The sequence below is a fragment of the Ricinus communis genome, chromosome 2 (assembly GCF_019578655.1).
Source record: "Ricinus communis isolate WT05 ecotype wild-type chromosome 2, ASM1957865v1, whole genome shotgun sequence".
Lineage (NCBI taxonomy): Eukaryota > Viridiplantae > Streptophyta > Magnoliopsida > Malpighiales > Euphorbiaceae > Ricinus > Ricinus communis.
Genome location: NC_063257.1, coordinates 33,176,409 through 33,191,676, shown reverse-complemented (window position 1 = coordinate 33,191,676; position 15,268 = coordinate 33,176,409). Strand labels below are relative to the sequence as shown.

Genomic DNA, 15,268 nt, shown 5'->3' with positions numbered 1-15,268 from the left:
AAGTTCTAGAAACAACATTAAGTACAGCTCACACTCAAACAAGAAAAATCTTGAGCATAATTTGCAATGGATGCTCAAATTTTGGTTCAAAAACTCACGTTTGAAAATTGCTAAAATTTGCAATAGGTTCCCAGACATAATCATCACATAAATTGTATAAGAGATTGGCATAATCAAAGTTCAAAGATGAAGGTTGTAAGTTTGCAAGGAACTCAAGCAACACCGGTTTACCATGGCCAAATTGACATACTAAATACAGTGAAATTACTTTCTATGAACAAAAATCGAGAGGGACAATCAATTACTAGTGTGTGAATTAAGTCATTAATTACAAAAGAATAAACTAAGCTTAAAATGTCATGAAGAACCTAGGTCCTAACATGCTAAGAATAGTCCATTATTATTGCTTAAACAATCACGGGATAATAAAACCACAGATACCCACCCCAGACTTGAGTATAACACTGCCCTCAGTGTTAGAAAAATAAAATCGGGTATATAACATAGCTAGCACATCAAAAGAGTTAAGGTCATATTAAATGTACATAGCTTAAAGGCAAAGCAAAGTGTTCCACTAAAATAACATAAGATGAAAGAAAAATGAAAGAAAATAAAATAAAATGAAAATGCAAAAAGAAATTAACATAAAATGAAATAAAAATAAAAATAAAGAAAATACAAATATAAAGGAAAAGGAAAAGAAATAGAACATAAATTTTTGTCACTGCTGGTAGTCTGCTAAAGGCACATCCTCACTGGTTGGATCGGTTGGGGGGTGAGGAGTAGGGGAAGGCACTGAAGGAGGGGCGGTGGTGGTGGCACAGGATCCGTGAAGCAACCTGCTAGATCAAACTCCATATCATCGATGAATCGCTGATTTTGTGCTCCAAACTCTGCCATCTTTTGTATTTGCTTCGCCATTAGGTCCGTCTAGGTGGCCTACCTATCCAGTCCATGCATAAGCTGCTGGAGCATATAATTTAACCCCTGAAACTGTGCCCTAGTCTCATCTTGAAATTGTCCAAACTCCTTTTTATGCTGCACAAATTCAATATAGTGCAGCTGTTGTAAATCATAAACTCAATCTAGTCAGTCAGCCAAAGCACTAATCTGAGCACTCCAGTACGTGAATGTCCTATAGGGGCAAGTAAATGTTGTCTTCTCCTGGTCCTCAGGTGCGATTGGTATTTGGAAATAACCTGAAAAACCATCAAGAAAATAGTAAAACATATGGCTTGATAAGCACTCAAGCATCTAATCAATAAATGGAAGAGGAAAGTGGTCCTTCCGGGTTGCATCATTTAGCCTCTTGTAATCGATGCAAACCCAAAAACTGGTTACCGTCCTTATTGGTATCAATTCATCCTTCTCATTCTTTATCACCGTCATCCCTCCTTTCTTTGGTACAACCTGCTCAGGACTCACCCAAGAGCTATCAGATATGGGAAAAATTAAACCTCAATCAGGAGGTTTAATTACCTCCTTTTTCACCACCTCCTTCATGTTCGGGTTAATTCATCTTTGTGGCTGCACCACTAGCTTGAAACTATCCTCCATTAGGATTTTGTGTGAGCAAAAACTGGGGTTGATTCCTGGGATGTCCGCAATCTTGTATGCGAAGGCCGTAGGGTACTTCCTGAGAGATAATAGCGTCATCTCCCTCTCCTCAGGAGTCAAGTCTGCTGCAATAATGACTAGCAGCCTCTTTGCCTCATCCAAGTAGGTATAACTCAAGTGCTTGGGTAGCTCCTTCAACTCTAGGACTAGAGGGTCCTCAATTGAAGGTTTCAACTTCTACACGTCTGACCTATCAATAGAAACAAACGGGTCAGTAGAACGGTTGTGCTCACTAGCCAACAAACAAGCGAGTTGTTCTAACACTTGCTCGTTGGACAACTCCCTCTCATCTCCCTGCAATGCAACCTGCAAAGGGTCATCAAGAAAAATTTCCTACATATGAGACTCAACAACATCATCTAAGACATCCATAGAAAAAATAGTATCATTATAGTCTAGGGAATGTCTCATGGAAGTCGCTAAGTCAAAGGTGATAGTCTCGTCATCTACCCTAAGTTAGAGCTTCCCATTACAAACATCTATAACGACCCTAGATGTAGCAAGGAGAGGTTTACCTAAGATCAGTGGCACAACACTCTCACCCTCCATATCCATTACAACGAAATCTACAGGAAATATAAACTTGTTTACCTTAACAAGTACATCCTTAATTATACCCCTAGGAATCTTAATAGTCCTATCGGCTAACTGAATGCTCATCCTAGTGGGTTTAGGCTCACTCAAACCAAGTTTATCAAACAAGCTAGTGGGCATCAAATTAATACTAGCTCCTAAGTCAGCTAATGCACCACTAGCAGTTAATTCACCAATGGCATAGGGTATAGTGAAACTCCTTGGATCATGCTTCTTAACAGGCAGCTTGTTTTGCAGAATGGCGGTGCACTCTTCGCTCAGGATCACCAATCCCAAATCCTCCAGTCTCCTCTTATTGCTCAATATCTCCTTCAGAAATTTTGCATACTTCGGCATCTGTAAAATAGCCTCAACAAAAGGAAGGTTAATGCACAGTTGTTTAAAAAGGTCTAGAAACTTACCAAACTGCTGGTCAACCTTTTCCTGCCTCAGTCGAGCTGGATACAGGATAGGTGGCTGGTACTCCTTCACTAGATTCTTCTTCCTATCCTCAGCTCTCATAGGATTTATCTTCTCAGGTTCTGGTTCCTTCATGGCAGGCTCATCCTGCACAACAATATCATCATCATTAGCTACAGGTAAGGAACTAGATAACTGCTTACCTGACTGCAAGGTGATAGCCTTGTAGTGCTCCCTCCGGTTAGACTCTGTATTGCTAGGGAGTGTCCCTGGTTGCCTCTCAGTCAACATCTTAGAAATCTGGCCTATCTGGTTCTCCAAATCCTGAATGGAGGCCTGCTAATTCCTAAGTTCGTTGTCTGTCTGCTGAAATCTATTGTCGGTAGAGGACACAAATTTCATTACCAACTCCTCGAGATTAGGCTTCTTCTCCTGAGGTGGAAGTAGTTGGTACGGACCAGCTTGCGGCTGTGGCTGTTGCTGATGCAACCTCTAAAAACCGGGTGGTCCCTGGCCACTATTATTCCTCCAACTGAAGTTGGGATGATTCACCAATCGGATTGTATGTATTGTTGTACAGGTTGTTCTACTTTTAGGTGCATTACCCATATAGTCTACCTGTTCAAGGTCAGCAGAAACAATAGAAGATGAAGAATTAGAAGTTGAAGCAAACATACCTCTCGCATTACAGTTTGCACCGTAGTGCGGGCCACCGTAAAACTCGCAGCTTATCTGGGCCGTATGAACTGGCATCTAAAGCTGGTCTAATTTCTTGGTCAGAAGCTCCACTTGAGCTGCCAAGGCTACTATGGAGTCTAGCTGGTTGACCACTCCCTTCTTGACTGGCCAACTCCCAGAGGATTGCTACTGGTAGTTGTTCATGGCCATCTCCTCTATCAGATTTTGCTCCTACTCCAGCGTCTTACTATTTAGGGCCCACCTACTGCAACATCTACCATATGCCTAGTAGCAAGGTTCAAACCGCTGTAGAAGGTCTGAACCTGCATCCATACTGGTAGTCCGTGGTGCGAGCAACATCGGACCAAGTCTTTGTAACTCTCCCAAGCATCATACATGCTCTCATCATCGAACTGCACAAAAGAAGATATATTATTACTCAATCTAGCAGTTTTAGCAGGAGGAAAGTACTTATATAAAAACTTCTCAACTAAAGATCTCCATGTCGTAATAGTGTTAGCTCAGAGTGACTGCAGCCATCTTTTTGCTCAGTCCCTCAAAGAAAAAGGAAATAACCTCAACCGAATGGCATCATCAATCGTTCCATTTTTTTGAAGGTGTCGCGGATCTCCAAGAAGTTGGCTATGTGAGCGTTTGGGTCCTCGCTCGGAAGTCCCTCTAAATTGTACACTATTTTGGACCATTTGTATCACGTTGGGTTTTATTTCGAAGTTATTGGCTGCCACTGGTAGTCACAATATACTCGTCTGTGTCCCCTCAAGAGAAGGTCTAGCAAACTCGTACATTGTACTAGTTTCATCCGCAGCTTGGTTGTTGTCTCCCATCCTTGTTGGACTATTCATAGGGGCTTCAATCTCTATTCGCACCTTATCTTCTTCTTGCATACGCTTCCTCAAAAGATGGAGGGATCACTCTGGTTCAGCAAAAGGATCTACAGGAGTAGGATTAGAGCTCCTTGTCATAAACTACTTGAAATTAAGAGGCAGCAACCAAAGAACACATAAAAATAAAATAATAAAGAATAAAAAGAAATGAAAGACAGAAAATAAAAATGGCTAGATTAACACAAACACAATTCACTCTAGTTCACATAAAAGTTTCCTTCACAACAGTGCCAAAAACTTGATAAGCTATTTATGTAGCTACAATCTAAGGCAGTGAACTTATCGATGAAGACTAGCACTCATGGCGAGTATCAAGGTCATATTCTCGGGAAAGGGTGATCCTAGAACTACTGTAGCGTCTTATGTTATCTACCCTTAACAAATCGATGAAGTTGCTATTCTTGGTTATATGCAAGCTAAGTGATTAACTAAATGTCAAACAGTTTGGAAGGAATTCGTGAAACAATCAAAGGAAAAAGCAAACCCAAGGGGACCTAAGCTAGTTGGATTTTAGTGAAGGTAGAGATTATATTGATTACCAATTGCGATTACCCGTGGAGAAATTCTTAACTGAATTCGGTCTCACTCTCGAGATAACTAAATTCCCAAACCTAAGAATCTAAAGTTGGAATCTCTTCCTAACGATCGATTATTAAGTTAGCATTAAGCTTTAATGTGCCTCTATTAAGCTTTGTTAATTCTTAATCCGGCTAGTCCATCATCCTTGTCTCTAAGTAATCATGATCCAGTTCTTGCTATTCAAATTTCCAATTGCTAAATGAACTTCTCAATTACATAGAGTAATATAAACACCACAACTCACAACGTCTCACGAATAATGTGATTTCTCATTAATAATGAAAGCAAGAAGAAACAAGCATTGATAATCAAAGTCTTATAAACATTAAATGCAATCCAACAACATAGGAACCCCAATGGGTTCAACAATTCTAGCTACTCATGCTAATAAGCAACATAAAGTAAGGAACAAATACATAAAAGCAATTTGAAAGCATGTACACCCTTCTTCTTTAAGTCGGATGAAAAGCCCTAAATCCCCAAATCTAAATGATGAACCCTAATTACCTATTGAATGCCTTCAAATCCACTCTTGATCTTTAATATGATGTTTAAACCAATGTAATCCTTCCTTCAATAAGCGAAATAGTCTCCTAAACTCGAATATCGAAGTCTAAAAAAGGATGACTCGTGCATGTATGTGAGAAATCAAGTCAGAAAATACTAAGCCAACATAGTAAAGAAATCCCAATGGATTTAATCAATCTAGCTAATCATGTTCATTATCAAAATACACAAGAATTCAATTACAACAATGAGTAAAGGTAGAGAAAACCCGATTACACCCTTGGATGAGAGTAAACAGCCCCAATTCCTCTTGCTCAAATTGAATCGATTCTTGTTCCTCTTGCTCGATTTGAAAACCAATCAACGAACCTCGCCCAATCTTCAATCTTTAAAGGTAATCCGATTAAAACCTTGATCCAAGTCTCCTTTTCCCTTAGTTTCAGCTTAGAAAACCCTTAGGAAGAGAAAAGTTAGGGTTTGGGACGTTCTCCCCCGCTCTCTTTTCTTTCTTTCCTCTCTTCTCTCCTTTAATTAATTCCCCCTGTCGCACCCAACACGGTCGTGTTGATGCCCGTGTTCCCAACACGGGCTGGTGTTGATGCCCGTGTTACTCTCTATGGTCGTGCTCCCTAAAAACTTCTTTTTCTTTGATGTTTGATGCACACGGCCATGTTGGTGCCCGTGTTGGGAACATGGCCAGTGTTGAAACCAACAAGACCATGTTCAGCTTCCTCATGCGCATACTTAGCTTGTTTCGATAGCTTTGACGTCCAATTATACTCCAATTCTTTCCTTTATCATTCTTTGACTTCTTTTGAACCTAATGCACACAAACAGATGCATAGGGTGAGTGTTGGGACCAATTCACATCCAAATTATCAATCTTAAAAACCCCATTTAGATGTGTGTATTTTACGCACATCAGTGCGTGGGAAGTCGAGCGGATGTCAGGGCTTTATGGTTGAGTTTGGTGATTGTAAGGAGCTTAAGAAAGGTGGTAGGAGTATTTTAGGATGCTCGAAATTTAAAGAAACTTAAGCGAAGGCTATTTATATTTTTCTAAGTAGAACAAGAGTTTTTAAAATACAATGTTGCACCCAGTCCCAAAAGAATTCATTATGGCATTTCACTGTAGGCATGCACAATTTCATTTTTAGGACATGCATCATACATCGTGCATTGCAACCCTTGGTGATAGGGGGCATCATCACCCTGGTGCGTGATATTGTAAAATTTTATATAAAGGAACCATTAAAGATTTTACAATTTTATAAAGTATTTTTCTTAGAATATAATAATTTTTTATCAGTGGTGATTATAAAGCAAATAAATAAGTAAATCTTTTAAAGTAAATGGTGTCAGCTTAGAATTCTCTGGATGACGTGCTGAGTTGTTGTGAGAATAAATCTATGGCGTAGTAGGCCCCATGTTGGATTATAGAGGAGAATTCTGGATGTCAGTCAAAGAGGAATCTCGTGTCAGGATGGCATAGTTTTGTGTCGATATTGCGATCATACGGGTGATATGAAGTGGATATTAAGGATTTTCTATACGTGTAAGGGACACGTCATTTGGAAGGAAGTTGGCGAGTGGATTTTTGGTGGGACCCGAGTTGGTCCAGATACTTCGGAGAAGATTCTTTTCTTGCGAGCAGCTGAAGACAGCTTTCTGGAAGCGAAGGAGTTGTGCGAACCCGAAGTGGGAGCATGTGGAGATTGGTATTGGAGAGTATGTATTCCTAAGGCGTCTCATGTGCTAGAAGTGATGCGGTTTAGTAAGGAAGGCAAGTTATGGGAACCCTTGAAATTTGTTGGCAGGTTAGTGAGGTGGTATACAAGTTGGACTGGCCGCTAAATAATGTTCTCTGAGGTCAATCCAGTTGTTCGTAGTTCTGAGTTGAGGAAGTGTATTTTCGATCCTTTGCTCATGTTGGACCTTTAGTGTGTGGAAGTAAGTGAAGATTTAGTTTCCGAGGAGCAGTAAGTCAGGATCTCGGATTCTCAGGTTCGCCAGTTTTGCTTAAGGGTTTTGTCAATGGGTCTTGTGGTTGAGTTTATTTCTTCTGAGAAAAGTTCCTGAGAAGTCGAGCTCGAGATGAGAGATTCCTATTTTCTTTAGTTTCAGTCCTAGTGTGAGCCCCTTCTTCTTTTAAAATTCGAGGGCGAATTTTTCTTAAGGGGAGGAGAATGTAATACCCAAAAATTTTCTTTAATAATAATTAATAAATGACTTTTGATTTAAATTAATTTTACTTTATTTTTATTTGGCTTAATTTGGAATGATGTAATGGAAATTTTAATGTTAAAAAATAGATGAGTTATTTTCCATATCCAATTAGTTTGATTTTAAGGAGTTAATTAAGTAAATTATTTGAGGAATAAATTATATTTTGGTTATTCAATTTTTCCCAAATGAATATATTTAATTAAATTATATATTGGAGAATTATAGAAGAATTTGTAAAGGGTGTTTTTATAAAAGAATTTTGGGGAAATTGGTTTTTAATTAGCTAGTAGTATTTAATTTTAAGTTAGAAAATATTTAGCAAATTGGTTATTTAATTTAATTGTGTGTTAGGACTAAATTGGAAATTTATTTTGGAATAAGGATTAAAAGTATAATTTTATTATTATGGGGATTTAATGAAAATTTGTATGTTTGGTATTTTTGTAAATAATAGTGTCGGCTAGGGGTATATATGTAATTATATATATTCAATAATTCTAATTTGGCCCAAATTAAATAGTTAAGGGCTCAATTGGAAGGCTAAAGAAAAGTTTAGGGGTTATTTGGAAATTCTGCAGGGTAAAATTGTCGTAATTTAAAAAGTTGAGGGACCAAATTGTAAGAGGGAAAAGTTCAGGGGCCTAATGTTGATATGGAGAAGAAAGAAAAGAAAGGAGATCGAGGAGAGAGAATGCATGGAGGAGAAGAGGAAAGGAGGGCTGCAGGCGGCCGGTGGTGGCCGGCCGTCGATCGTGCGATCTTGGTAGAAGGAGGCTGGCGTCGGCAAGCGCAACGGCACCAGCGGCAGCGTCAAGCAGCAGGAATCACGTGAAGGGAAGCGACTTCCGGAGGCTGTTCCGGCGATGTTGGCGGCCGAGTCGGGTGGCGATCGGCTCCTCTCGGTGAGGGCTCTCTTTTGGTAGCAGCGGCGAACGCCTGTGGTGGCCGGAGACGGAAGATCCGTCGAAGTGAAATTAGTAGGGGCAGCCAGCATTTTTCAGCTTTTCCAGCGAGCTCCGGTTAGCTATGGACGGTCGGAGGGCGTATCCCGACTCTCCTCAACTCAACCTTCGCATTGGCACCAGTTTCGTGGTGATCGGACTTCATTTGCAAATCGAAGGCCGAGATCGTCTGCAAATCGCTCCAGATGATCGGGGTCGAATCAGAGAATCAGAAGCGGGGATTGTCATCAAGGCGTCGTTTCGAGTCCGATGGTATGTTCGGATCATCGATTAGACTTCAGCGGTTGGAGGCGAGTCGACCGACCGATCAAGCGTCTCGGTAATTCTCTGACCGTTGATTTAAGAATTGTTTGATTTATTTTATGCTTATTGATTGGTGTTGAGTATTAGATGATATTTGTGAGTCAAAAATAATTGTTTGTCGAACTGTCTGCCGTACTCGTGATTTTTGTGTTGTGTGGCGGAGTCGGGAAAATTAGTGAAATCTTGGGGACCTGACTCCCGTTGTATGAATTGTTGGATATTTGTAGTGTTTTTCTGGCAGGTCCTGGACCCGTTTTATAGGGGGTAAACATCCGTGTTGTAGGGGAGGTTCTGCCAAATTTTCGGTAGAATTTACTCGAGTCGAGATTTTAGACAGTCAGTCCTAGGAATCTAGACCTAGGGTTAATTGTCCTTTGTTTCAGCGTTATTGATAAATTGTTTTCCGTGATTAGATAATTCATCTGTTCGGCTCGCTCCAATTGAGGCACCAGAGTATAGCTAGAAGGTCGCCAAAGCTGTGAATTAAAGTCATATATCTGCTTAGGTGTGTCATGCAAATATTTTATATGATATCTCTGATTTAATGATCAATATTTTGACTAATGTTTTATGTACTGTTTATGCATATTTCATTTTTCGCATTACGATTTTTATTGATTTTATTATTGCATGATGACACGGGATGGGACGGCAGTAGAATATAAGAGTTTGATGAGTGTTCCGGTATAAATCCGAGAGTGATGGAAAAGGGTAAATAGGAAATTTAAAAAGGAAGGTTTAGGACTTGCCTTGATCGAGCTTGCTCTCTGGGCGCTGGCTTAGTTGGAAATCAAGTGTTCAGGCTGGAGGTAAGGTCCCTGATCGAGCTTGCTCTCTAGGCACCAAACCTGTTGGATTAAGAGAGCCGAAAGGGTAAGACAAGTCACCAGATGGAGGTAAGGTCCCTGATCGAGCTTCGATCTCTAGGCCCAGTCCTATTGGAATGAGATTAGTCGGGATGTTAGAGTTGAGATTAGCCGAGATGTCAGTATGGAGATTGACCGAGATGTTAGTGTTAGGATTAGTGTTCTATTGTAGTACTCCATCCCGTTGTGTGTGAAAATTATTTTATTTAATTTAAGCATGGCATGACACGTACGTCTTTACATGACTTATGTTTATTTCAAATTAAATAAATGTATTTTTGAAGTGTTTGCAACTGTTTTTGGATATATGATTTTAACTCACTCTCGAGACTGACAGTCTCAATTTACTGTTTTTCATATTCGTGACTGTTAGTTTCCTGCGACTCTTATTCAGTAACCCGACTTCTTCATCATCGGGTGGTGTATTTGATTTGGTATGTTAATTTGTAAAATCTTAGATTCTCCGCAGTTGTAATAGTAGATGTATCAGTTGTAGATTTTCTGAGTTTTGGATCTCGCTAAATTCTTCTAGCAGATCGAATTAATTGTGTAAAATTTAATGGTTCCAATAAATTATGGCATTAATAACATTAATTGAGATGAGATTTGTTTGAGTCAGTGAGTGTCAGGCTTACTACGGGATTCGGTGGCATTACGCCTAGCAATTCCCTAGTGCCGGTCACGGGCCCACAAATGGGGTCGTGACACAGTTCTTATGACCTCCTAGCTCTTCTCCGATGCCTCCGATGGAGCGAGCCGAACTAATGGATTTATCTAATCATGAAAGAATTCGACCAGTAAATATAAAACATTTGGCAATTAACCCTAGGAATAGACTCCTGGAATTACTGCCTAAGAATCTCGACTCGGAAGAATTCTATCGAAAATTCGGCAAAACCTCCCCTAAATTATGGACATCTACCCCTCGTATAACGGGTCCAGGACCTGCAGAAAACACTTCAAATATACAGGGATTAATTAATGGGAGTCGGGCCACCAAAACTGCATTAATTTTCCCGACTGCCAGCATGAATAGGCAAGACCAGGATTTACATGAAATTACAAAATGATAAATCTGAAATTTCTACTGCGAAGATTCTAGAATTTCAAAAGTCAAACATACCAAAATACTCTTACCGACACATTTAATTACAAAAATACCAACCATACAAATTTTCATTTGGAACCCAAATTTAAAACAATTATATTTTAATCCTTACTCCATAATTAATTGTCAATTTAATCCTAACACTTAATTAACTAAATTGATCAATTTTCTAACCATTTTCTAATTAAAATTTATCATTCCTAAATAAATTCTTTTATAAAATATTATTTACTAATTCTTTCATAACTCTCAAATATAGAATTTTAATTCAAATATTCATATTGGGGGAAAATTAAGTGATACAAAAAAATAATTTATTTTCCAAGGAATTTACTTAATTACTTTCTTGAAAGATTAACTAATTAGATATAAAAAAGTAACTCTCTTATTTTTATCTAGCATTGAAATTCTATTTTAAATTATCTCAATTAAACTAATTAAAAAATAAAGTAATATTTATTTAAATAAAAAATCGTTATTAGTTATTACTAATATTATTATTATTAAAAAGGAAAAATTCTAGGTATTACATGGTATATTTATCGATATAAGAAAATAATCCCGTAAAATGTGTATATTTATGAATTTGAGAAAACAACCCTATAATAGTGCTAATAATTTAATATGAGAAAACGACCCTATAAAAGTGGTATATTTATCAATATAAGAAAATAACCTCGGTAAAACGTGTATATTTATGAATATGAGAAAATAACCCCATAAAAGTAGTGTAATTACGAGTGTGAGAAAACAGCCTCGTAGAAAAGATAAAATTTTTAATATGAAAAAACAGCAATGTAGAAAGGGTAAATTTTTTAATATGAGAAAATAAACCCATAATACGAGGATATTTATTAATCGGAGAAAATAATCCCATAATATTGGTATATTTTTTAGTATGAGAAAACAACCCCTTAAATGGGTTAGTTTTATAATATGAGAAAACAACACCATAAAAGGGGTATATTTGTCAATATAAGAAAATAACCCCGTGTATGTTTATGATTTGAGAAAATAACCCTATAATAGTGCTAATAATTGAATATGAGAAAACGACCCCATAAAAGTGGTATAGTTATCAATATAACAAAATAACCCCGTAAAAGGACTGTAATTGCGAGTTTGAGAAAACAGCCTCGTAGAAGGGAAAAATTTATTAATATGAGAAAATAACCCGTAAGAGGGGTATATTTAAAAATATTAGAAAATAACCCCGTAATACAGGGATATTTATCAATCGGAGAAAATAACCCCGTAATTTTAGTATATTTGTGAATATGAGAAAACAACTCCTTAAATGGGTTAATTTTATAATATGAGAAAACAACCCTGTAAAAGTGGTAAATTTGCCAATATAAGAAAATAACCCTGTAAAACGTGTGTATTTATAAATCTGAGAAAACAACTCCATAAAAATAGTGTAATTATGAGTCTAAGAAAACAGCCTCATTGAACCGGTATATTTTTTAATAAGAGAAAACAGCCTCGTAAAAGGATACATTTTTTAATATGTGAAAACAACCCTGTAATATGGGGATATTTATGAATCTGAGGAAATAATCCCACAATTGTGGTATATTTGTGAGAATGAGAAAACAACCCCTTAAATGGGTTAATTTTATAATATGAGAAAACAACCCCGTAAAAGGGGTATACTTGTCGATATAAGAAAATAACCCCGTAAAACGTAAACTCAAAATGAAAATGAAATCCTATGATTTTTCATTTTTTAAAATCGTTATGTTATACAAGGAAAAAACTTATTTTTTCGTCTCTTAAATTTAAGTTTAAGTAAAAAAAAAAACGGAATTGTAACTAAATATTTTGGCATTTGTGAGAACTTTTTGAATCAAGTAATATAATGACTTTTTGAATCAAGTAATATAAAACAACCCCAAAATAGTGCTAATAATTTAATATGAGAAAACGATCTCGTTAAAGTGGTATATTTATCAATATAAGAAAACAACCCCGTGAAACATGTATATTTTTAAATATAAGAAAATCACCCCGTAAAAGTAGTGTAATTGCGAGTCTCAGAAATCAACCTCGTAGAAAAGGTAAATTTTTAATATGAGAAAACACACTGTCATATGGGGATACTTATCAATAGGAGAAAATAACCCCGTAATTTTGATATATTTGTGAGTATGAGGAAACAACACTTTAAATGGGTTAATGTTATAATATTAGAAAAGTTTATCGGGTATATTTGTCAATATAAGAAAATAACCCCGTAAAATGTATATATTTATGAATTTGAGAAATAACCTCATAATAGCGCTAATAATTTAGGATGAGAAAACGATCCCGTAAAAGTGGTATTTTTATCAACATAAGAATATAACCCCGTAAAGCGTGAATTTTATGAATCTGAAAAAACAACACCGTAAAAGTAGTGTAATTGCGAGTCTGAGAAAACAACCTCGTAGAAGGGGTACTTTTATCAATATAAGAATATAACCCCGTAAAGCGTGTATTTTTATGAATCTGAAAAACAACGCCGTAAAAATAGTATAATTGCGAGTCTGAAAAAACAACCTCGTAGAAGGAGCAAATTCTTTAATATGAGAACAATCCCGTAATACGAGGATATTTATCAATCGAGAAAATAACCCCATAATTTTGGTATATTTATGAGTATGAGATAACAACCCCTTAAATCGGTTAATTTTATAATATGAGAAAACAACCACGTAAAAGAGGTATATTTGTCAATATAAGAAAATAATCCCGTGAAACGTATATATTTATTAATCTTAGAAAATAACCCTATAAAAATAATGTAATTGCGAGTCAAAGAAAACAACCTCGTAAAATGGATAAATTTCTTAATATGAAAAAACAGCCTCGTAGAAGGAGTAAATTTTTTAATATGTGAAAACAATATCGCAATACGAGAATATTTATGAATCTGAGGAAATAATCCCATAACAGTGGTATATTTGTGAGTATGAGAAAACAAAACAACCCCGCAAAAGGGGTATGTTTGTCGATATAAATAACCTTGTAAAACGTGTATAATTATGAATTTGATAAAACAACTCCATAATAGTGCTAGTAATTTTATATGATAAAACTGGTTTATTTATTAATATAAGAAAATAACCCCGTAAAACGTGTATATTTATGAATCTGAGAAATTAACCCCTATATAAGTAGTGTAATTGCGAGACTGAGAAAACAGCCTCGTAGAAAGGGTAAATTTTTTAATACGAGAAAACAACCCCGTAAAATGGATATATTTATAAATATTAGAAAACAACCACATAATACGGGGATATTTATCAATCGTAGAAAATAACCCCGTAATTTTGGTATATTTGTGAGTATGAGAAAACAACTCCTTAAATGGTTTAATTTTATAATATGAAAAAAAAACCTCGTAAAAGTGACATATTTCTCAATATAATAAAATAACCCCGTAAACGTGTATATTTATGAATCTGAGAAAACAATCCCATAAACGTAGTGTAATTCCGAGTATGAGAAAACAACCTCGTAGAAGGGGTAAATTTTTTATTATGAGAGAACAACCGCGTAATACAAGGATATTTATCAATCAAAAAAAATAACACCGTAATTATGGTATATTTGTGAGTATGAGAAAACAACCCTTTAGATAGGTTAATTTTATAATATAAGAAAACAACCTCGTAAAAGGGGTATATTTGTCAATATAAGAAAATAACCCGGTAAAACGTGTGTATTTATGAATTTGAAAATTGTGCTAATAATTGAATATGAGAAAACAACCCCATAAAAGTGGTATACTTATCAATATAAGAAAATAACCCCGTAAAATGTGTATATTTATGAATCTGAGAAAATAATCCCGGAAAAGTATATTTTAATATACGAAAACAACTCGGTAATATAGGAATATTTATGTATCACAGGAGATAACCTCATAATTGTGGTATATTTGTGAGCATGAGAAAACAACCCCTTAAATGCGTTAATTTTAAAATATGAGAAAACAACCCCGTAAAAGGGGTATATTTATCGATATAAGAAAATTATTCCATTAAATTTGTATATTTATGAATTTGAGAAAACAACTCCATAATAGTGCTAATAATTTAATATGAGAAAATGACCCCGTAAAATGTGTATATTTATGAATCTCAGAAAATAATCCTGTAAAAGTAGTGTAATTCTGAGACTGAGAAAACAGCCTCATAGAAGGGGTAAATTTTTAATATGAGAAAATAACCCCATAAGAGGAGTATATTTATAAATATTAGAAGACAACCATGTTATATGGAGATATTTATCAATCTGAGAAAATAATCCTGTAATTTTGGTATATTTTTGAGTATGAGTAAACAACCCCTTAAATGGGTTAATTTTATAATACGAGAAAACAACCCATAAAAGTAATAAATTGATCGATTTGAGAAAACAACCTTGTAGAAGGGGTAAATTTTTTAATATGTGAAAACAACCCCGTAATTCGGGGATATCTATGAATCTCAGAAAAAGACCCTGTAATTATGGTATATTTGTGAGTATGAGAAAACA

General features: G+C 36.1%; 1 protein-coding gene and 1 non-coding gene across 2 annotated transcripts; one reads left to right on the top strand and one right to left on the bottom strand.

Moving 5' to 3' along the window:
• Positions 1–721: 721 nt before the first annotated feature.
• LOC125369335 lies at positions 722–2,901 on the bottom strand. Its single transcript, XM_048371347.1, has 5 exons — positions 2,095–2,901; positions 1,808–1,950; positions 1,342–1,432; positions 944–1,062; positions 722–839 (listed from the first exon to the last, which is right to left on the bottom strand). The coding sequence occupies exons 1-5, from the start codon at positions 2,899–2,901 to the stop codon at positions 722–724; spliced, it is 1,278 nt and encodes a 425-aa protein (XP_048227304.1).
• Positions 2,902–3,627: 726 nt separating this feature from the next.
• LOC112534039 lies at positions 3,628–3,734 on the top strand. The gene has a single exon (XR_003078363.1). It is a non-coding gene; the product is annotated as a small nucleolar RNA R71 (small nucleolar RNA).
• Positions 3,735–15,268: the final 11,534 nt, after the last annotated feature.